This window comes from Neolamprologus multifasciatus, chromosome 22 (assembly GCF_963576455.1).
Source record: "Neolamprologus multifasciatus chromosome 22, fNeoMul1.2, whole genome shotgun sequence".
Lineage (NCBI taxonomy): Eukaryota > Metazoa > Chordata > Actinopteri > Cichliformes > Cichlidae > Neolamprologus > Neolamprologus multifasciatus.
In genome coordinates, this window is record NC_140459.1 from 20408378 (window position 1) to 20431511 (window position 23134).

General features: G+C 40.4%; 1 protein-coding gene and 1 long non-coding RNA gene across 3 annotated transcripts in view; both read left to right on the top strand.

The window, feature by feature from the left end:
* The window catches only part of vps50 (VPS50 EARP/GARPII complex subunit), a 129047-nt gene that overhangs the window by 251 nt on the left and 105662 nt on the right, over positions 1–23134 (top strand). For both annotated transcript variants that reach the window (XM_085147837.1, XM_085147838.1), the window contains exons 2-4: positions 418–486; positions 16826–16948; positions 17862–17933. In XM_085147837.1, the coding sequence (XP_085003963.1) occupies positions 418–486; positions 16826–16948; positions 17862–17933 (264 nt within the window). The remainder of the gene's footprint in view (positions 1–417; positions 487–16825; positions 16949–17861; positions 17934–23134) is intronic.
* LOC146493435 (uncharacterized) lies at positions 493–16819 on the top strand. Its single transcript, XR_014871827.1, has 3 exons — positions 493–8929; positions 9054–12248; positions 16528–16819. It is a non-coding gene; the product is annotated as an uncharacterized LOC146493435 (long non-coding RNA).

The following is a 23134-nucleotide window of genomic DNA, read 5'->3' on the forward strand; positions in this document are numbered from 1 at the left end:
CTAAGCTAACTGGCTAATTTGACAGCTCACCGTTTGGTTCATTAAGTGAAACGTTCAGCCAGACTAAGAGCTGTTTCAGTTGTTTACCTCAGGCAAATAAGGCATGCACATAGCAATTTACCTCACGCCCTGGTAGTGAGAGTTTAACACAATAACAATAACAACACAATAATGGGAACTGGGCGGATAGAAGGAAGTTCTCAGTTTGCACATGCAGTGGTGTTTGGCAATTGGTCAAAACTGAACACAACAGAGCATATCGCTTTCAGAAATCTGCCCCTCAGTTCCACTTTTTGCTGTATGCAGTAGTGTGCTGATGAAGTTTTGTGACAAATTACAGATTAAAAATAAAAACACAAAGAGTAATGGTAAAGCTACCTGTTGTTTGTAGTTTTACTTTGGATTTTATTTTGGCAGGGCCTGAAAAGCCCCCAGGAGAGCATGGCAGACCTCAGTCCTGTGGAGAACCTGAGAATCCCGAGCAAGGTAAACTTCAAGTTGAGACTTAGACTGCAGCTGTCTGGTTTGATGTGCTGTTTGATGCATGGACAGTGTTCATCATAAAATCAAAGTTTCTCCATCTACCACTTTGTGAGTAGATGCTTATCTTAATAGTTTTGCTGACAACTTTTAAAAAGCTGCCATATTTTATTGTTTTCGAGTCACAGTGAACGTCATCAGGGAGGGATTGTTTTAGCACTGTTGTTGGACACAGCTGCAAGTTGTAACACAGACCCTGAGTGATGTCTTTGTCATTACCCAGAGTCAGCACTCATATTAGTAGTAATGGCACCACAAGGCTGTCAGTATTACTAGAGATTTAATTTGTTAATGAATGTGTTGATGATTCATTAGCTATACACTGGATTTCATTTTTTTGTGCTTTATCTAAACAGCAGTTGTTATATTACAGTTATGCACTACTGAAGGCTCCTGTTTATATCAGTTAAACAGACTTTATGTCAGTGCTCCTCACCCTACTCAATTTGTGATGCAAAACTGTTATAAGAGTATTTGAACATTTCTGGCATGACAGCGTTTCAAATTGCACTCAGTCATGCTTGGTCACAGGAAGCGTTTGTCACTAACCCCTTTGCACAAATTCAATTCGTCAAGTGTCGACGAAGCAAAAGGCAGAGCGGCTCTATTTCACGTTTAGTTACTTACATTCATTCCTAGCATCCTTTCCTAGCAGGCTTTTCACTGTAGTGATGACCTTCAATAAATGACTCTGAGTACAGTTTTGTTGCTCTGTTTGTTCACAGCGCTGGGAGATATGAGCTAGGTCGACTGAACAAGACGTTTAACCTTTCTGGTTTTTGAACACTTAGCGTTTACGTTTTCTTTTTGTATGGTATGCTGTGCTGATGTAGCGTGTGATTATTTTCTGCTCAGGCTAATTCTGTACTGTGATAGATGAGACTAAAAAGAGAGTGCATTTTTGTCAGTTCACCAGTGGTGGTTAGGAAAGATTAAGCCGACTGAATTTAAAAAAAAAAAAAAAAATAAATATATATATATATATATATAAGTATGAGCGTATGAGGATGCATCTAATTGAAAGCAGACTGTGTCTTCAATAAAGATTTCAGGGTTTTTTTTTTCTTCAATTGGCACCTCTGTCTCCTGGCCTTGGTGTCAGGTGACATGGTCAAACTGGATATGCAGTAATCAAACACTTGTTTTGTTTTTTCCTTGCTTGTAACATTCTCGTTTGTCAGTGCTGGACTGAGGATTCTGTGCAAGACCTATCACATCTGCTTTATTTGCCTTATGTGTTATGAAGCAGTAAAGATAATAAGACCGAAGTAATGGCTTCTGTGGATGTGTTCATAAGGATGTGTGAAATGTAAGCAGACAGTATGCTGCTGTCCATCACCTATTAGGTTGCTCTTGTGTGTGCACTGCAAATACCTGCCTGTTGTGTATTGAACATACACACAGGGCATCATTGTTTGTTGGCTTTATACTTTGGCTTCATTTACTTTGCTTTGATTAACGTGCTGGACCTCTCAGCTTACAGGAAAATAAGATGGGGCCACGACACAAACCAGGCTTCATGTAAAAGTAGTCCTCCTTCATTACAGGAGAAATAGTCCTCTGCAGGAGTGAGACCAAGGTGCTATTATATGATCATTTTGAGAAATACTGAGATCATGATTATTTAACACGTCATAACCCAGTTAAAATTAAACTTCCTCCATTAACATGATACTGACACCCACTGATTGGAACCATTGCTGTGTTTCAGTATTTTCTTTATCCATGAGTCACATCGTTTATCATCCTTCACATGCTGACAGCAACATCTGGCTAACTGCAGGGGGCAGGCCTGATGTGTGCGATGATTAAGTAAATGCTGCTATTCAGTTACTGTTTCGACACAGTTTGAGGGTTTGAAGGCAAGGTCATGATAAATGTGCAGTAGTCGGTCTGTGGCTGTGGCTTATCTCTCTTTTGTAGTATTTAAATGAAAGTGCGTATTTAGAGGCAAGTTTGTTTGTTTTGTTTTTTTATTTATCAGTTTGATTTTTTTTTATTGATTAATAGAGGTTATTAAACTTTAGATGGATGGTCCTCATGTGAGATGCTTGGGGATCAGTGTTATTTTACAGGGGTAGTGGAAATGGTTTCACTTTCTTTTTGGTTTTTTTGCAGGGACGCAGGTGTTAGGCTGATTATGTGCACATACGGAGGTCAGACTCTTGGCAATAGCATCAGTTTACCCTCAGGGAAAGCTATTCTCAAAGAACATCCTATCCCTTTGTTCTCCTGGTGCTGTGTACCTAACACCTTCTACAAACATGTAAATCTGGGTCACAGCAAGACATGTGCCTAAAGTTAACAAGTTACAGTCTGTTCGGGATGCCAGTATGATGCCACCTCAGTGTGATGAGTAACAATTGAAAGCTATGACTCAACAGTAGAGTCACAGCATTCGAATAACAGAGATCTTGAGTGATGACTTTGTTATTGCTCAAGGTCTGTGTTATTTTATCTGCCATGTAGGAGGATTTTCACCAAAGCCTTTGTAGCAGAGATCGGTAACATGCTTTTGGTTTCATTGGGCAAACAATAGTAATCATAACCTATTAGCATATTTTAGTTCAAGACGTCCTCATGTTGGTTTTGTTTTCTTCACTGATACGCTAGATCAGATGAAAGAAGTGATCCTTGAAAGGTGTTTGAAAAGCAGGTAGTGTGTTCAGAGGATTCTCGCTGTATTTCTTGGGACAGTTAATTTCTACTGTACTGGGCGATCGTGGCTCAAGAGTTGGGAGTTTGCCTTGTAATTGGAAGGTTGCCGGTTCGAGCCCCAGCTTGGACAGTCTCGGTCGTTGTGTCCTTGGGCAAGACACTTCACCCATTGCCTACTGGTGGTGGTCAGAGGGCCCGGTGGCGCCAGTGTCCGGCAGCCTCGCCTCTGTCAGTGCGCCCCAGGGTGGCTGTGGCTACATTGTAGCTTGCCATCACCAGTGTGTGAATGTGTGCGTGAATGGGTGGATGACTGGTTGTGTAAAGCGCTTTGGGGTCCTTAGGGACTAGTAAAGCGCTATATAAATACAGGCCATTTACCATTTACTGTAGATGGTGTCACCTAAATTACTGAATGATCAGAGCTACCTGTTGTTGCTTACGTGACTTGAAGTTGTGCAAGATGGATTGTTTTGTTTTGATCTTGCTGATCTCATGAGAGTCCAGCTGCCTCGCAAGGTAATGTGTTTTCAGGCTTTATTAGATCTAGCCTTTTAGGAGTGACTTTACAATTACAGATCTTTCCAGACCCCATAAAAAAAAACCAGACAGAAAAGATAAAAGATGGAGGTAGCTACTGTGATGTCACCCACTGGTTTTTGAAGTCCTGTTTGCTCATCCACTAGCATCCAGTGGAATATGCTCCTTTTAAAAACATAGTTGATAGATTTACTCTCCACAGTGTCTTTTTCCCCTCCTGGTTCTGCTGGAGGTTTCTTCCTGTTAAAAGAGATTTTTTCCTTCCCACTGTCGCCAAGGTTTTGCTCATAGGGGGATGGATGTCTGAGGGTTTTACTTATTGTAGAATATAAAGTGCCTTGAGGTGACTGTTGTAAATATGGTAAATGGCCTGTATTTGTATAGCGCTTTACTAGTCCCTAAGGACCCCAAAGTGCTTTACACAACCAGTCATCCACCCATTCACACACCCATTCACCATTCACTGGTGATGGCAAGCTACATTGTAGCCACAGCCACCCTAGGGCATACTGACAGAGGCGAGGCTGCCGGACACTGGTGCCACCGGGCCCTCTGACCACCACCAGTAGGCAACAGGTGAAGTGTCTTGCCCAAGGACACAACGACCGAGACTGTCCAAGCCGGGGCTCGAACCAGCAATCTTCCGATTACAAGGCGAACTCCCAACTCTTGAGCCACAACAATGTGCTATATAAATAAAATTCAGTTGAATAGACTTAATTTTTTATTCATGTGACCTAATATGAGGCACTCAGCCCATAATTACATTAGGAAAGTTTTTACAGAGGTAAAGTGAAAAAGCAGTTTTCCTATAAAATTCTACAGGATCTTTTTGCAACCACAGCTATCGCCCTCTGGTGGCTTTCAGATAGAATGCAGGTTTACTTAGTTACTTGGTTTATTTTTCTGGCCTGGAAGCTATATTAGTGTTGTTTTTGGATGCAGTGAATTAAGCAGAGGCAGTCACATGGACTCCTGTGTGAAGCAGATTTTAGCATACCATGGATACCAGAGCTTGTCTGCTGAATAAAATGGGAAAAAACTGCAGTAGGAGGGCTGTTTAATTTCAGATGCATACTGAACAAGGTACTTTTGGCTGCTCCCTTATTCACACAAACACACACACTCTCACGAGAATTAAATGGCTCTAAGCCCTCAAGCTATTTTTTTTAACAACTTTGATGTTTTTTATTCTTTTTTTTTTTTTTTAATCTCAGTGTTCCTAAGCTGCTTTGTGGCTTGTCAGTAAAAACAAGCCAACCTTCCACCCCTGTCCAATCCTTTCTGTTCAAAGCTGTTGTCTCTGTGTGAGTCACTGTTAAGAGGTTTCTCTGAAGGGGCTGTCAGGTTTTTTTTTTTTATCTCTATTAAGTGATTGCAATGATAACAAAGCCTAGAATAAAAATTTGGTTTGTTTGTTTGGTTGCATTTATTTATTTTCCTGTTTTTTTTTTTTTTCCAGAGAAATGAATAAATGCTGGTTATTAAAAAAGTTTGAAAGTCTCTCAGCCTTAATCATGCTCCTCGAATGTTGTTTTTTTTTTGCAATTAAGAAAAATCAAAGATTTGCTTGATGTGCAGATTTAGCTGTTTACTTTGTTTGCATCGTGTTGAAATGAATGTTAGTAAAGGTTTTTAACTAATTCACCATTTTCTCACCAATTTATGAATAATTTCCTAATCTTAAAGCACCTGATAATGAAAACAATCCTAATTACTCTCAGTGTGTTATAGGTTTGGTCATACTGTGAAACATGTAGGCAGGTAGTTTTGGTGTGATTTTGTGATACATTGAAGACAAAATTCAGTTATTTAAACCTATAAAGCTTGAATTGTTTTATAATGGCCAGAAATTTGCATTTTTTTTTAAAGCTTTGTTGTTTAATGAACATTGTGATAAATTAAAAGAAAATCATATGTTTAATATTTGCAACATCTGATTTTGTGTAATTTATTGCTAAAATCTGCAGTTTTTTTCAGGGAAAAAATAAACCGCACCAGTGATGTTAAGGTCTCAAATCCTCATGTATCAAATATTAGACACTTAGTGTTGTAGAATGAGGTTTGCTTTTGAGAGACCAGAAATTTCTTTCCCCAGAAGCCTCCGGCGTGTTCGAGGTAAACAGCATTTCATTCATACAGTAACCATGTCCAACCACCAGGGGTCACCCTCAACTTACCCACCGCTCATCTTTGCCAGATTTAAAGCTCTTTCCAGGCACACAAAGGAGCACACGTTATCTCCTAAAATTATGGGATTATTGATTGGATAACTACTTCTATTTGCTGGTATTTATTTCCTGAAGACAAGGCTTTGGGATAAATCTGTGAGGAGGGCGTGTTTGATAATCTCTCATTAGTTCACGCAGGATGTCTTGAGGGAGAACACAGCTTATTTTTATAGTTTCCGTTTTATGGCTTCAGGACCCAGTCGGGTTATGTAGATAAGATATTTTGTAATTCTTTTCTCAAAAGCCAGATCATGCACTCATACAGTAAAGAAACTGCATGGCATGAAAACAGAGCGCCTCTCGTGCGTTCAGCTGAAAGAGAGTGTTGAATGAAAGGTAGAATAATCACGTACTTCCATGCAGAAATTCAGCTGTCAGTGTTGCCTGGATTGTGCTGGATTGTGCGATCGTGGCTGCGAAAGACAACATTGTTCTTAATGGCAGACGAATACACAGGCGCACAGTTAGTCTTGCGTGCATATACAGCACTGATTACAACGAGGGCGTTTTGATTCGTTCACGTAACGAATGATTCTATGGTGGAGATAATTGGCCCTTCTCTCAGTCTCTACTGTCTTCCATCCCATGTCTCTCTCAGGATTTTCACAAACCTCCTTTTGTTTATTCAATCTGTTTTATTTTTATCAGCGCTGCTGTGTTTGTTGAGCAGTTATTTCTTTCTTTATTTTGTTGCCACAAGCATGATTTTCCACATTCAACCAGCGCTCCAGTCGAACATATCCCCCTTTGATTCTCGGATAAAGCTTGTAAAACGACCCGCACTTAGGATGCAAATAGATTTCTAATTTCCGCAACAAGATGAAGATTTCATTAATTTGTGGAAGTGGCTGGGCTGGGGGCCGGGGTGGGGGTTGAAGGGCTGTTTGTTTGTCTCTCATCCATCAAAGTGAAATTTGATCAAAGCCTCACAGCGGCTCACGGTTCGGGTTTCTCGTGTGGGCCGCGGGGGCGTTTGTTTTGCTTTGTGCCTGCACGGCGGCAGGCGAAGGGAGGGAATTATTTAACTCACGGCAGACCTTCAGTGAGTCATTCACTTAAAGATGTTTCAAGTTTTGCGCGTCACTGCAGGTGGGAGACTGAGGCAAAGAGAGGGGAAGGAGAAAGACACTGACACAAGGTGAACTGCCTTCGAGTGGCTTCACGGGAGCCACTTCATTGTCTTCTGTTTAGCCCACTCCTCTGCCTTTTTTTGTCTTCTTTCTGCCAGAACTTCTCCTAACAGTGAGTCATCCTCCTCATCCCTCCTCCCTTTTTCACTTTGTCTCATTTGAGCTGATTTCCCACCCACCTTTTTGATGGCGGAACGTGATCTCCTGACTCTAGCCCTCCTTTTCAGTCTCACGCACTCACCCACACATCCCCCTTCTCTCCCCCAGGGGTGGGGTGGGGGGGCTCCGGCTCGCTCCTTCACCTGATTTAAACACGGCACACTCGCCTGGAGATGGGCGCACTTAAGATTTGCACACTTGCATGGACACACGCATTAAACACATTTCAATGCTCGGTTTGAATCTTCACAGTTGCCTAGTGTGAGTGTATGAAGGGTTTCTCTGTGTGTGTAATTGAATTAGATGAAGCTATATTTTGCTGTGAAATGATGAATATTACGCACAGCAGCATCGCCTCATATAAATGTCACTCAGCGAGACACGCTGTCACCCAGAGAAACATATTTAGTTATTTGGGTGGCACACTTCATCGCCTAGCTTCATGCTTCTTGCTGATAGGAGCTGGGAACATATGGGGTTAGGCAGGTGTGTAACAAGATTTTCTTGATCAGTGTCTGCTATCTCGAGAAGGTGTACGTTTAATGAAGTATGCATATAAGGGTGCATATTAAATTTTATATTGCATTTGTCGCATAATTCCATATCTATCCTCGTTATCCCCGAGCTGCTGGTCTATTTTTAGTGCCATTATGCTTTAATGTATCGATCCCACACAAACAAGAAGTTCGACTTCTTGTACATAAATGAAGGGCTTCCTCTCAGAATGTACTCACATTACAGAAGATGTGAGTCCTGATGTGCAATATCACTTAAATGTCAGACGAACCAAAATTGTATCACCTTACAGTAATTGCATTACACTGAGCAGTATGGTATTTGCTCTTTTCTAAAATGAAAATAAGCAGTTTAGATTTACTACGTTCAAGCAGGAACTCTGGGCGATAAAAATAGGTTGACCTTTTATCTGTGAGACTGCTTTGTAGTGTTCCCCACAAACAGAGTTTACTTTTATTCATCCATCTGAGGGAACCTCATCCTCAATGCCCTCTTTTTAATTTGCGAAGATGACTCACTGCTAACCTGCTAGCCCTGGGCCTCGCTGTCTGACGTTTCCACACCAGGAGGCGAGGGTCAGATGAGCTCCACCGATTGCATCTGGTGATGGTGTAAATGGAGCAGGTGGAAACGTTGCTCAGATTTTGTTTTGCAGATTTGCAGAACAAGGGCTGTCTTTGCTAATTGCACTTCAAGGTGATATAATTATGACTCCGTCCAGTCCACATTACTGGAAAGGAAGTTGATTATTGGTCATAAAGTATAAATAATATTTACATATCAATTAAAAAATGGTGGAAATGCCTGCCTTGTCCAATAGAGAATTTCAGAAGAAGTTTGAGAGCCACCACCAACAGCCTGCTTTGTATGTCCACCTTTATTTGAGTTAACAGTCTTTCTCAGCTTGGAGGGAAAGTAAATAGTTCCTACAAAGATTTTCTGCCATTCCTCTGAGCCAATTTTCTTTGGAGGTTTTTGTTATTGTTCTTGCTCAGTTCTATTTAAAGTATCCCAAGGATCAGTTAGCTCTAACTCTGACTTATATTTCTGTGTTAAATCTACACTTATAAGTGCGTTACAAACCCAAACCCTTCTGAAACACAACACCTAGCCTGACGTGCACCTCCCTAGAAGTCTTACACATTGCAGACGACACAGGTATAAATGGTGGCAACAGCATTATTCTTATTCCAGCTTGTTGACCTATGACTGTATCCCCATCTACACCTCAAAGTTCAATAATTAAGTTTGCTGATGACACCTCCATTTAATTTCTAATGAGGATGAAAATGCCTAAGGGTTGATCTGACTGAGTGGTGTAGGGACACATGATCTAGTCTTTAACACCTCCAATACAACAGAAATGGTCATTGAATTCAGGAGGTCTAAGGTCAAACAACATCTCCCACTCCACATACATTGTTGAAATAGTGGAGATTGCATAGAAGTAACCGGGAGTCACCCTGTCTGTGCACTAACACCTCCCAGTTGAGATGAGTGGGCACAATAAGGGCTCTTCTTCCTCAGAAACAGGCCAAACTTTCACAGAAACCGTTGATGAACTTACACAGGAGTACAGAGGAACCATCAACACTGCTGCAGAAAGGAAGGATCTGCATCGAGGGGCGAAGGTGTCTGAGCGCTTTGTTTCTATAGAGCTCTGCACTCATACTACGCCACCAGGATGACGAACAAAGCAGACGGTATCATAAGCAAGGATAACAAACATCCCGGACATTCTTTGTTTGAACCGCTGCCATCCAGCGAAACGGTTCACAACAATAAAAACAAGAACTAACAGACAGTTTTTACCCTGGAGCGATGGCTTCCACCTTCCTAATTTCTGGAAATAGGCTTCAGTACTAGACACACATGCAAACACACACAGTATAGCACTGAGGACATTTTCATTGGCTAACAACACTTTAAACGGACCAGACTGTGTATAAACCTGCTGTTTTTCTCTGTTGCTGAGTTTACCACTAACTTTATTTTTATCTAAACGTCCTTACATATTTTTATTTATGTATTGTTTTTTAAGTTAAGACAAATCCAAAGGGAATTCTGTAAATCATGTGTAGTAATGACAATAAAGATCATCCATTCACTGAAAATCAAGCTTCACCGTTCACAGTCCAAATTTATCTCTGACTGTTCTGATAAAAGAATGCGCTCTCACTGTTCGTCAGGCTTCTTTTCATGCAGCACTCATCCTGCAATTTTGTGCGGAAGAGCGAGCAAGGTTTTGGACACCGTCCATAGAGGTTGACAAACTCTCTGAGCTGTCACGGAAACTCTGTTGATAACGCTTGTAACAAGACCGAGGCACTTGTTTGTCTGCATTTGAAAGTAGCTCACTGTCTGTGGCGTTATTTTAGGATGAGCACGTCTCTATGCTTCTAATTAGTGATATTATTGCTTTCCATATAAGTCATGATTTCCACTGATATCTGCTTGCTCATTTTGGAACTATGTTCCTGCATGCAAGCTAATTGGAAATCACAGGTATATTCAATTTTTATTTAATTTAATTTAATATATTAAAAAAAACTTTCATATATTCTGTGTTTTAAGATGTAAAGTGAAATATTATATTAAAAAAACAAAACCTTAATTTGATGATTTTAGCTTCTATCTCATAAAATTCTGAATTCTTATGGTCAGTCAAAATAGAGTCCCACTTCTATATAGTATGCTCATTGTCACTCATATTTGGTTTGGGCTCCTTTACCATGAATTACTGTGTGAGTGCAGTGTAGCATGGCGGTGATCAGCTTGCGGCACGGCTGAGGTGTCACTAAAGACCAGGTTGCTTTGATAGCGGCCTTCAGCTTGTCTGTATTTATTGGGCTGGGTGTTTCTCATCTTCGTCTTGACAGCGCCCCATAAATTCTGTGTAGGGTTCAGGTCAGGTGAGATGGCTGACCAATTGAGCACAGAAATTACACGGTGAGCAAATTATTTGGTGGGAGTTTCTGCAGGAACAGGAAATCAGCCTTTATGCTTCATCCAGACTCTTAGATCTTGATTTACAAATAAAATCAATTTGCTGTCATGTTTGGGACAGTTGTAGCCCTTTTCCTGGTGGTGGTTTGATGCACCAGCCACAGTCAAAGTTTCAAAGCTCTCCTACTTTCTTGATTCAATGGTTGTTGTTGGTTTTTGGTTGGTTTTTTTATATAACAATTGCTTCAAGGCTGCTGACTTCTAAGTTGCTTGTGCACCTTTTCCTATCGCACAGAGAAGGGTGATAGGAGTCAACTTTCCATTAATATGCTTGCAACCAGCCAGCCTTTTCAGCAGTTACCTTCAGCGGTGATTGTCATCTGGACAATTGTCCAGTCAGCAGTGTTTACCATGAGTGTGGTTGTGTGTGGGGAACCAGACTGAGAGAAGCGTGGCATTTATACTGGTCGAATAGTCATTTAAAGTCTAAATGAAATATTTTAATACTAGAGTTCTGTTTTTCATGAGCTATAAGCTATAATCAGAACTTTAGGTGCTGTAAATGTAGAATTGATGAAAATGACTTTTTTTAAATTAAAATTATGGAAGAAATTAATTTAAATATTTTAGATACACTAGTACTTGTCAGATTTATTTCTGATAGCTGATAGCTTTTGAATCATTTGACTTGCGTGCCCACTTCTGTTCTGTGGAGTGAAATATGAAGCCAGATCCAGAATAGGCTAATAAAGATAAAAAAAAATAATGTTTTTCCTGTTTAGTCTGATTAAATGCTGCTTGGACCTTTTTGATCAAAGTTCCTTGAAAGGCTTGCAGTCGGTTCAGATGTTTCCTATGATTACTGCAGTTTTTATTCTAAACCCATGCTTTTTTGTGTTAAATAAGCTCAGCGTTTATTATTATTTTCTGCTTATTTTTTTGCTTAAAACATAAAAAGGTGTCATCCTCCAAAAAATGGGTATTACACTTATTATTCTTATTATAGACTTCAGTGGAACCCGGATTCGGTTTAATTTAAATGTTTGTGATTTGATATTCTGATGTAACTGCTGGATAGATTGCCTTAAAATTACGTACAGATATTAATGAATACTCAAATGAAACGGTAAACTTTTTTTAAATTTGTGGTAACTTTTCATCCCAGCACTTTGGTACTGACATCTGCCTGCATCTCATCTCATTAAGGCAGTCAGGAGTGGGCTTTAAAACCCTTCATCTAAAAGACTCAACGCAGCAATAAGCCTCAGTGAATGCACCGCATGTTAATCAATAAGGCTCTGATGTTTCTCTGAGATTCTCAGAAGGGAATCTCTGCTCTCTTCTTTTAGTCATTTGTGTCTTTTTGTCTTTCCTCTCATCGCTGCCTCCCTCCCATGACAGCCAACCAATGAAACAAGCTGCAATCTTTTCCTAAAGTCTATGATTAACATTTTTCTCCTTTCATCCCCCCCGCCCCTTGTCAACGCCCTTCCTTTACCTCTCCTTGTCCCTTGTTCTCTGCCTCATTTAAGTTTAACCCTCCTGTCATCCTTTAAAAAACTTACGTCCATCACCCTAGAGGCCGTTTTCTGCCACGCCCCATAAAGTGCTATAAAAATATTATATATTCATATTTTTTTTCCACTTTAAATTAGCCAATCTTTTAAAACTACTTCTCCCTGAAATATTCATATAAAGTTTTAATTATATTTCGGGGGTTTTAACCCTTTAAATCGCAGTTTAATTACATGAGCGCACTGTTTTTATAGCCCCAAAAAACGAAAAAACTAAATATTTTCCATAAAAAACATTTGAAGTAATATTTGACTTTTATTATAATTAGGCCTTTGGATGGTCCAAAGATTCGCACCAACATTTGTTTTGATCCAGCATTATTTTTTTTACAGGGGCAAATTAAAAGAAAAACTTACGTCCATCACCCTAGAGGCCGTTTTCTGCCACGCCCCAAAAAGTGCTATAAAAATATTATATATTCATATTTTTTTCCACTTTAAATTAGCCAATCTTTTAAAACTACTTCTCCCTGAAATATTCATATAAAGTTTTAATTATATTTCGGGGGTTTTAACCCTTTAAATCGCAGTTTAATTACATGAGCGCACTGTTTTTATAGCCCCAAAAAACAAAAAAACTAAATATTTTCCATAAAAAACATTTGAAGTAATATTTGACTTTTATTATAATTAGGCCTTTGGATGGTCCAAAGATTCGCACCAACATTTGTTTTGATCCAGCATTATTTTAATGCAGGGGCAAATTAAAAGAAAAACTTACGTCCATCGCCCTAGTGGCCGTTTTCTGCCACGCCCCAAAAAGTGCTATAAAAAGATTATATATTCATATTTTCTTCCACTTTAAATTAGCCAATCTTTTAAAACTACTTCTCCCTGAAATATTCATGTAAAGTTTTAATTATATTTCGGGGGTTTTAACCCTTTAAATCGCAGTTTAATTACATGAGCGCACCATTTTTATAGCCCCAAAAAACAAAAAAACTAAATATTTTCCATAAAAAACATTTGAAGTAATATTTGACTTTTATTATAATTAGGCCTTTGGATGGTCCAAAGATTCGCACCAACATTTGTTTTGATCCAGCATTATTTTTAATGCAGGGGCAAATTAAAAGAAAAACTTACGTCCATCGCCCTAGTGGCCGTTTTCTGCCACGCCCCAAAAAGTGCTATAAAAAGATTATATATTCATATTTTCTTCCACTTTAAATTAGCCAATCTTTTACAACTACTTCTCCCTGAAATATTCATGTAAAGTTTTAATTATATTTCGGGGGTTTTAACCCTTTAAATCGCAGTTTAATTACATGAGCGCACCATTTTTATAGCCCCAAAAAACAAAAAAACTAAATATTTTCCATAAAAAACATTTGAAGTAATATTTGACTTTTATTATAATTAGGCCTTTGGATGGTCCAAAGATTCGCACCAACATTTGTTTTGATCCAGCATTATTTTTTTTGCAGGGGCACAGGAAATTCAATATAATGGTATATTATGGTTTTTCACTTTTTCCCCACTAAATGCTTTTTTCCTTGTTGTGTTCTAAAATAAAATGAAAAAAAATATGTAAATGAAAATACAAGATCAGTTTGAACCAGAAAAAAACTTTTATTTTGAACAATGAACATGAACATTTATGTTTTTGGGAACGAGAAAGATATAAGTAAGAAAGAGCGAGGGAGAGGGGAAGAGCATATGTGGAGGTGTGTGGAGGTGTGGTGTGTATGTGGAGGTGTCAGAGTCCTCAGTTGACGCAGAGGCTGCAAATGACCAGAAGGTGGTCCTTACATGTGGACTTCCCGCATTTGCAGCAGGTGGTGACGACACGTTTCTTTTTCTCATGGCAGAAGTCGCACTGTCTCCTGCCCTTGGAATTGGGGATCAGGGCGGGGTCTGCAGCAGCACTCTGCACTCTCGTCACGATGTCTGCAGCACCTGATGAGCGGGGAAGGCGTGTTCGCTTCAGTATGTGTGGGTTTACTAAAGCTTCACCCACTTCTTCAGCATACAGCCTCCGTTTGTAATTTTTCTGCTGTTTCCAGGATGGGTCGATAGCTGTCCACAGCACGTAGGAGTTGTAGAGTGACACGTCCAGCAGGTTGTGGAAGAGTGCCACTGGCCAGCGATTAGTTATCCTCCTACAGGAATAGGTGCCGACAACCTAAAAAAAAAAAAAAAAAAAAACCCCACACAAAAAACAGAAAATCAAACCTATGTATATTTTACAAAAGAATATATGAGCAAGAATGAATAAATCTGTGCGTAACTGATGCGTAATGACACCTACCTTGTCAAGGTTGTCGACACCACCTTTGCACCGATTGTAATCTTGTATGATTACTGGCTTTCGCTTCCCTTCCTCGCTCACATCCGGAGAGCGGTGTTTTGTGCTCATCAAGAGCACATTTTTGCCACGTCGGGGGATATAAGAGACAAGAGTGTGGGTGAGCGTGAAGGCGAAGGCGGACGACAAGACCGCTCTCCCTCTTGTCTGGAGCAATCGAGGTGGAAGCTCCGGCTTATTTCTCCTAATCGTGCCGACTAGGGCCAGTTTCCTCCTCAGCAGCTCTTCTGCCAGGGCAAAGGACGTGAAAAAATTGTCACATGTCACCACGTTTCCCTGGAGCCCCTCTGTTAGCTCCAGAGCAACCCGCATCCCCTGGTTCACCTCCGCGCGATCGCCAGTTTTGCCGGTGTATACCTGGAGTCTCCAGGCGTAGGAGGTTTCCACGTCGCATACAGCCCATATTTTTAGACCGTACCTTGCTGGCTTCGTTGGTATATATTGCTTGAACTTGCACCTTCCTCGGAACGGGACGAGCTGTTCATCAACACAAATGTCTCTCCCTGGGTTGAAGAGCAGCTCCAGGCGATTCGTCCACAAATCCCACACCTTGCGGAAGGCAGCCAGCTTGTCCTGACGGCGTCGGGGTCGGGAAAGCTTATCATCAAAACGAAGCGCCCCGCCGATTTGATGGAAACGCTTGTGGGACATGGTGGCTCGAAAAATATCCCGTCCGCATTTATCATCCCAGAGGCTGAGAGACGATTCGTGTCTTGACCGGTAAACACCGGCCAAGATGAGCAGCCCAACATAAGCACGCAATTCATCACAGTCCATGTCTCGCCAGCCGGCGACTGCGCGTCTCCCGTGCAGATTTGTCATGGCCACCGTGTGCTGCACAATTTCGTCTGTGAAGAGGAGTGCAAAGCTGGATGCCGGGTCCCTGATTCGGGCGGCGGCGTAGTGTGTCGGTCCTGGGGTGACATTTGTAGCTGCAGGAACATAGCGGAGGGTCTCCGTATGTGTGGGGGACCACACGATTTTGCCATTTTTTGCAGTCCATTCCGGAGCTGCTTCCTCCGTCTCCATCTCCCCTTCGCTCTCAGCGTCAGATATTTCTTCATGGGAACTGGACTCCAGCTGCTCTAGTTCCACAGAATTATCCGTTTCCTCTCCATCATCCTCGGAGGAGGATGAGCAGCTATCCTGGCACTCAGAGTCCAGGACCATTTCCAACACTTCATCTGTGCTATAATATCTTGCCATCCTGAAAATGACTACTCCCGCTCTACTGCTCATTCTTATAACCTCTGCTGCATTGCACCTGCATAAACAATTTGAGCCCGCAGACAAAATAAAGTCTAATTTGGTTTTGGCCCCTGCTTTTATGTTTATTTTGTTTATATCGCAGGGTGGCCTTCAAAGAGAGGAAAGACTTTTGAAGTTAGACACAGACACACTTATTTTTCTCTTTCTTTTTTAATTTTTTTAGGCATAAAGACCTTTATTTTACATTTTTTAAACTTACACACCATTGTCTAAGACTGTTAGTGACACAGAATTATCATTTATTTGAGCAGAAAGTCTATGGAATAAATACAGGATTTACTCCATTGCCGTCACTTGCCCAAAAGTGGGAAAATGGCGCCACCCAGTGGACAAATATAAAAATTACAATTTCAAGGCCCTGAGTCCTCATTGACATCCAAAGCAAAAAAAAAAAAAAAAATCATATAATAATAATTTTGGGATGAAAAATAGCGTTTATAATGGTTGTCAATGGGACACAAAACGGCACAAGGAAGTTGGGTGTGGGGATTTTGCTGCTCAGCCATTTTAGGCTGATTTAATAAATTCACACCGAAATTAAAAAAAAAAATTAAAAAAAAAATCCTTTGGCAAGTTTGGTTATATTCCACTGAACACAGTGGAAATGGCTTGAATTTAAAACCAGAAAGGAGCACAAAAAGGTGCCAGGATGACAGGAGGGTTAAGGACAAATCCTTCACCCTTTAGCTTTGTCCTTAAACTCCTCTGGAACTCTTGCTTCTCTAATCCTATCTCTCCCTCTTTTACTGATCTTTCCCCCGGCAGCCTGCTGATGTATCCTGTTTGTTCTCTTTTTCCTTTTTTTTCTTCCTGTGACTATATCTTGTTTATTGTTTTGTGGGTTTTAATGTAATAGTGTGTACCTTTTCTTTCTAGTACTTTATATCAAGGACATCTCCTAACTCTGTCTCTCTTTGTTTGTCGCTTTCTCTCCCCGCCTGTCTCGCCCTCTTGCAGGAGGAGCTGCGGGAGCTGAGGGAGCAGCCCATCGACCCCCAGGCGGAGCAGGAAATCATCGACAGCATCGAGGAGGTCTACTTCTCCAATGACTCCTTCGACATGGTGCAGCATGAACTGGAGGTCAGATACTCTGTATGATTTCCAGCTCTTGTGCTATTGACTGAACGAGCTCCACTCACCGGTTAAGCGATAACAAGCGAGACTCGCTTGCAAGTTCCCACGCCCCCTTTCATGAAATCATTTCATTAAATCCACTACGTTTCAGTAAGTTTGATAACAGAAGTATTGCATTTCTAATGTGAAGAAGTATTGTTTATTGTGCTCTGAACCCCGTCTGGCTGGCAAAAATAAAGCTTTTTCACCTGAGCTGCTGTTTCTTACATTTCTGCTGAGCCGCATGCATACAATTGACGTGTGGATTGATGGATTGCATCTGCTCAACAGAAGAAGGGTGTGAAATCTCATTAGATTTATCTTGGTATTTCTACACCATCTGAAATGAGACTCTCAGTCAAGGGGAAAGTAATTACCTATCATCCTTTGGGCCATGGATTTGTAATATCTTCTTTCAGTAGCAGAGTTTGTTTGCTGTTTACCTTCACTAATCAGAGTTATGATCTGGGGAAGTATATTTTAGTAGATTATTTTTGTTTGTTTTTCTTTTCTTTGAATGAAGTAAAAGCTACACCTACCTTCAGCTTAGGCTCTTTGAAATACCTCGTGAGATAGCTTTAAAAATTAAGATGCTCGACAGTGAGGATTAGCTCTTGCAAGATGAGTGAAATCCCCGCTTTGGCCCTTAGCACCTGAAATTTGATAGTGTCATAGTTCTGCTTTGAATATATTTTTCTGTCTGGCACACTGAGCGAGGACTCGTACTGTGTTAAAAGCCAGATGTGGTGGGAAGCAGCATGCGCTGGTATCCAAGTAAGCACAAGCAAAAAGACTGGATGCTATCAGCAGTCTAAAGAGGAGGTTTTGTAAGCAAACACTAAGGTTGCATGTTTGAATTTCTGTGTGTGTGTGATTATAGAAACTCCCGCCGGAGTTGAACCTGCAGGAGTTGGAGGAATACAGAGACAAACTTAAAAGGCAACAGGCAGCAGTAAGTATCTCTTTCTCTCTCTCTGTCTTTCATACAAACTCAAACCCGAAGGCACACGAACACAGTATGGTGTCAGACCATGTCAGTGTATGTTATGATCATTTCTGCCTCGTGCTTGTGAACATTTCTAATCTACAGATTGTTCTCTGTAACTTTTTCAAATCATCTTTTGTTTTTCATTTTATTGTTTTATTTGACATGGAAACCCGTAACTGTTTTTGTAGTTCTGCTGAAGGTGTAGCACGTGATTTTTAAAAAAGAAAAAAAGTTCTTCCTGGAGCCATTTGTAAGTTAGTTGTCCAACTAATTGTTTTGTGCGTGTGTGTGTGTTAGGGCCTGTGTTAGATGTGTAGTAATAAAAGTGAAAGTTAGAAACAGCAGAAGGTCTCTTGCTTTTGTCTCTCACACTGTGCGGCACTACTCTCTGTCATTCTCTGGAGCCCTAGCTGCTCGCTCATCCAGTGAATATAGCAGGTAGAAAGAGGGCACTGTTTCTGTGCCAGGAGAGCACATTGTGAAGCAGTAGGGTACTGTAGATTGTCTTTATTTTCCAGGCCTTTTTGAAAAAAACAAAGCAAAAATGGCTAAAGATAAAAAGTAGCTAGGTAACGGCAGTGAAGTGAACTCAAGCATGATGATCACTGCTGTTGAGTTGAGGAATGTCAGACAAACAAATTGCCATGGTGTGTGAGTCTACGGAAAAAATCTAATTGAATTTATATACAAATATAAAAACTTGAAACTGAATAGTTAACCAATACCCAAATGCCCAAATGGTAAAAAATAGATAGTGACTGATTGTAATGAATTTGGGAATCTCCCTTTCAGTCTGTTTTTTAGTTGGGTTTTACCGTCTTTTGTCTTCATTGCTGCCTTAATTATTAAAGGCACAGATTAAATATGGTGCTGGAGACAGTAGAGGTGGGAATCACCATACATCCCACGATACGATATTATCACAATACTTAACGCACGATACGATATTATTGCAATTTTTTTAAAAATATTTTACGATATTCAGATTCTGTACATAAAGGTAAACTTTATCAATATTCATTTTATCTAATATCAAAGTCTCACACTCAGTCTTTCTCTCATTTCAGTCAGTTTTAATGTTGACAAACTGAACGGTTTGTATTACAGTCTAGTCCAACTTAACTGAATGCAACCATCTGGTACAATTATAGCTATTCTGAACTATGCAGTTTATGAAAACTATGCAGCCCATTCAGCAACTGAAGAATTTGAAAGTAAATTAAAACAAAATATAAGTTTACATTAAATAAAAAAGTTTTAAACTTAATTAAAATAAAACATGTTTATTGCTGCCAAAAAAAAGTTAAACACATTTGGACAGTGAAGGAATGTCAGGATTCTTGCTCAGAAAAAGGAGCTGATCAACATGCTCTGAAGTCAGAGCATCTTCCAGTCCACAAAAACGTTTTTTGTAACAAAATATCGATTTCTGCTGTCCCTGTATCAATACATTATTAGCAAACAAAATATCACGATACTACACAGTATCGATTTTTTCCCCCACCCCTAGGAGACAGTCCTCAGAGATGTCGGTGCATATTAACCTGATAGCATCAGGCAGTTGCTGCAGATTTGTTGGCTGCACATCCATGATGTGTTCCACCACATCCCAAAAATGCTCTGTTGGATTGCGATCTAGTGACTGTGGAGATCATTTGAGTACTGTGAACTCACCGTCATGTTCTAGAAACCAGTTTGAAGTGATGTCAGTTTTGTGACATGGTGTGTTATTCTGCTGCAAACAGCCATCAGAAGATGGGCGCACTGTGGTTGTAAAAGGATGCACATGGCCAGCAACGATACTCAGGCAGGCTTTGGCATTTAAACAACGCTTAGTGCGATTGGTACCGAGGGGCCGAAAGTGTGCCAAGAAATGATCCCTCACACCATTACACCACCAGTAGCCTGAGCTGTTAACACAAGCAGGAGGGATCCACGTTTTCATGTTGTTTACACCAAATTCTGACCCTATGATCGAGACTCATCAAACCAAGCAACATTTTTTTCAGTCTGTGTGAATTTTAGCTTCAGTTTCCTGCTCTTATCTGACAGGAGTGGTACCCGGTGTCGTCCTTTGCTGCTGTAGCCCATCATCTTTAAGCTTTGATGTTGTTGTTACCATGTGCTGACTTAAGTGTTGGAGAAAGATGCATTTTCTGCTAGTTTCTTTCTTTAAAAGTGTCAGTATGACACCTACACTACATAAAAAGCATGACAATAAAGGTTTGTTGGATGTCAAAAACCTCAGTTGACCCTGTCTCAAGGTCCAATTTATTAAGTTTTTTACTGGAAAATAGAAGCAGTAAAATTCGTTAAAGCCGACCTTGCTGGCTCACACTGTCAAAACACATTTTAAAATAATGATGCACTTGAAAAGAGAGTTTTCATTTATATAAAAGTGTTGAGTTTCTTCATTTTCCCCATTAAGTCATGGCAGGTTTTCCCACACTGCTGTAATTTGCAGTTTGAGACCCATAGTCAGCACTGTGACGCTAAGAGTTTGTGCAGCTCTAGAGGAACGTAAACAGCCCAGAACACTTTTTACTTTTTTGATGAGATGTTTTAAACTGCAAAGAAGGAATGAAACAAAAACACAAAAAAACAACAAATGCTCGATGCTGACGACGCTCAGTAGAAACTGAGTAAAGGTCAGTAATTTTGTGCCATGACGTCAGTGCCTGCGTTTTCATCCACAGCAGACTCATTTCCATAGCGGCTGCTCTTTTGAGGTTATTCAGGTACTCGCAGTTTCAGACGGGAGAGATGGCCTGTCAACAACTTCTATTTATAGCATCATGTGGCAGAGCAAGAAGCACTTTTTCTTTCTGCTTCTTCAATCCCCACAGTCCAGTGCAGATATTGCCCTCCTACCTTCCACCCTGACAGGCTTCTGTACTTTTGCCCACTGCTTTGTCTCCATTGCTCCTTCAACTCTACCTTTTTTTTTTTGACATCGATTTCCTCTATGACTCTTATCCCTCTTTTTCATGCATGCTGCACTTCCCTCTTTTGACAGTTTTGGCAGTAGCCCACAGAGCTGCCTGTTTAGTTAAGAGGATGCTTTAGACTTTCTGCCCCGTGGCATGGTGGGACCTGTATATTTCTACAGTCTGAGTACACAAAAGCACCCTCACACATCCTCTCTCAGTCTCTCACGCTTTCTGTCTCTCGCACTTTCGCTCTCTCTCCCTGCCTCCTTGCCTCCCTGCCTCCCTGGCTCGCTGGCTGTCAGCATGCAAGCACGTCATGGGAATGGCCACAGTAATTGGTCCAGTGTACTGTCAGGCAGAAAATCCCCAGCTAAGTTTCTCAGCAAGCTCATCAAATGCAAATGTAAAGTCCTGTGCCTACGAAAAGCCTTGACCTGTTTATCTGACTCAGTGGCCTGAGTATATTCAACATATCATTTAATTGTGTTTATTTTTAACTAGTTTAAAATCTCAGTTAAGACTTTATTTAAGAGACAAGATAAAAGTATAAGAAAGGCAGTTTACAATTATCAGGATTTGCAAAATGCAATGAATCTATGTGAAAATGAATCGCTCAAAAGCTACTTAGAGTCAGTTTTTCTATTAAGGATATAAGACTGAGACGGTGGGTTATAGAGGTTCTTCTAACTATAAATAAAGGTCTACAACATCTACTTTTAACAGAATCTTAAAGAAAGGTTTTGTGCAGAAAAGTCTTAATTTCTCAGACAGACAAGCACCTCATCCTAAATGTAAGGCATGGGGGAGGAAGCATTGTGGTTTGGAGCTGCTTTGGCTCCTCAGAGGAAATCAAAAAAGATTTCATATATTTTCAGAGGAGAATGTCAGGGCAGCAGACCTGAACCTTAAGAGAGGCTACCTGACAAAACAGAAATATAACAATGATGACAATGAAGTCATATTAATGAATGATGATTTTAACCCAACTGATATCCCCAACATACCAGGGATCTGTAAACTGTTCTGTAGAGAGGATTGACCCAGACATCCCCTTCGTCGTTGTGCCAGTCTCATTAACTTCTGATGGAGGTTGTTGCTCCTAATAGAGGTTCTACAAGTTATTAAATTCAAATGTTCTGCTTCTAACAAATACCCTAATAATCATTTTGATAGGAAAAAAAGTAAAAGTCATTGTGGACAGTAGCGGTTTTTGATACGGGCGACACGGGCGGTTGCCCGGGGCGGCATCACGGGCATCGGCAAAAATAAAAAATAAAAAAAATTGCTCGTACTCATGCTGCCCCGACATTATGCCAGCGCATATTGGGAATGTCATAGGCACCGATCGGTTTTCTATCGCCCATTTGCTGGGAGTAAGGGCGCCCTCCGTTTGCGAGGTGCGCCTGCTGCTTGCGGCACTGGGAGGAGAGGGCGGGGGATTCATTGGCTGGCTGGAGCAGCATCTAATAAAAAAATAAAAAAATAAATAAAAACAAAACAACAAACACGAAAACACCAGACATCATGATACAGACTTATAATTTGCGCCAATGTTTTTTCGAAATTCTATATGCGAAAAGTGAGGGAGAGCCCTCGGTGCACCTGCTCGCTGCTGAAGTCAAAGTAAACTTTATTGTCATCTCCACTACATACAGTTTAGTATATAGAGAGACGAGACGACGAGGCTCCAGTTACAGCAGTGCAAGTAAACAAACAATAAATATAAGAAGAGTAAGAAAATAAATATACACTTTAGGACTCGGGGTAAAGGGATCAATAACAATTTAAAATTTATAATTTATAGTTTGATGATTTAAAGTCTCACACACAACCGAGGGGGGCCCTGCTGCTTCCAAATAGAGCACATTTCATTCATAATGTTGTAAATCTAAGCCCATTATGTATTCATGATTTGAATCCTGGGTTGTGTGAAATCCCAGAAATAAACCTTAGACAAAATGAATCTGTGAACCAAGGTGTAGGTCTGTTAGGTTATGTTGTGGTGATCCTCGAGTTGGGGGATTTGTGTTCATACTGGAGTGCAAAATTAAAACCAATGTAAGATGGACAAGAAAAGTTCAAAGCCATCAGGTGCTCAGTTTAGAAAAAATAGAAAAGAAGAGAAACGAGCAAAAGATGCAGGTAAGCAGATGTGTCATTGGATAATGGCAGGTCATCCTGAAACAATCAGAGTCAGAATCAGAATACTTTATTTATCCCTAAGGAAATAATGTG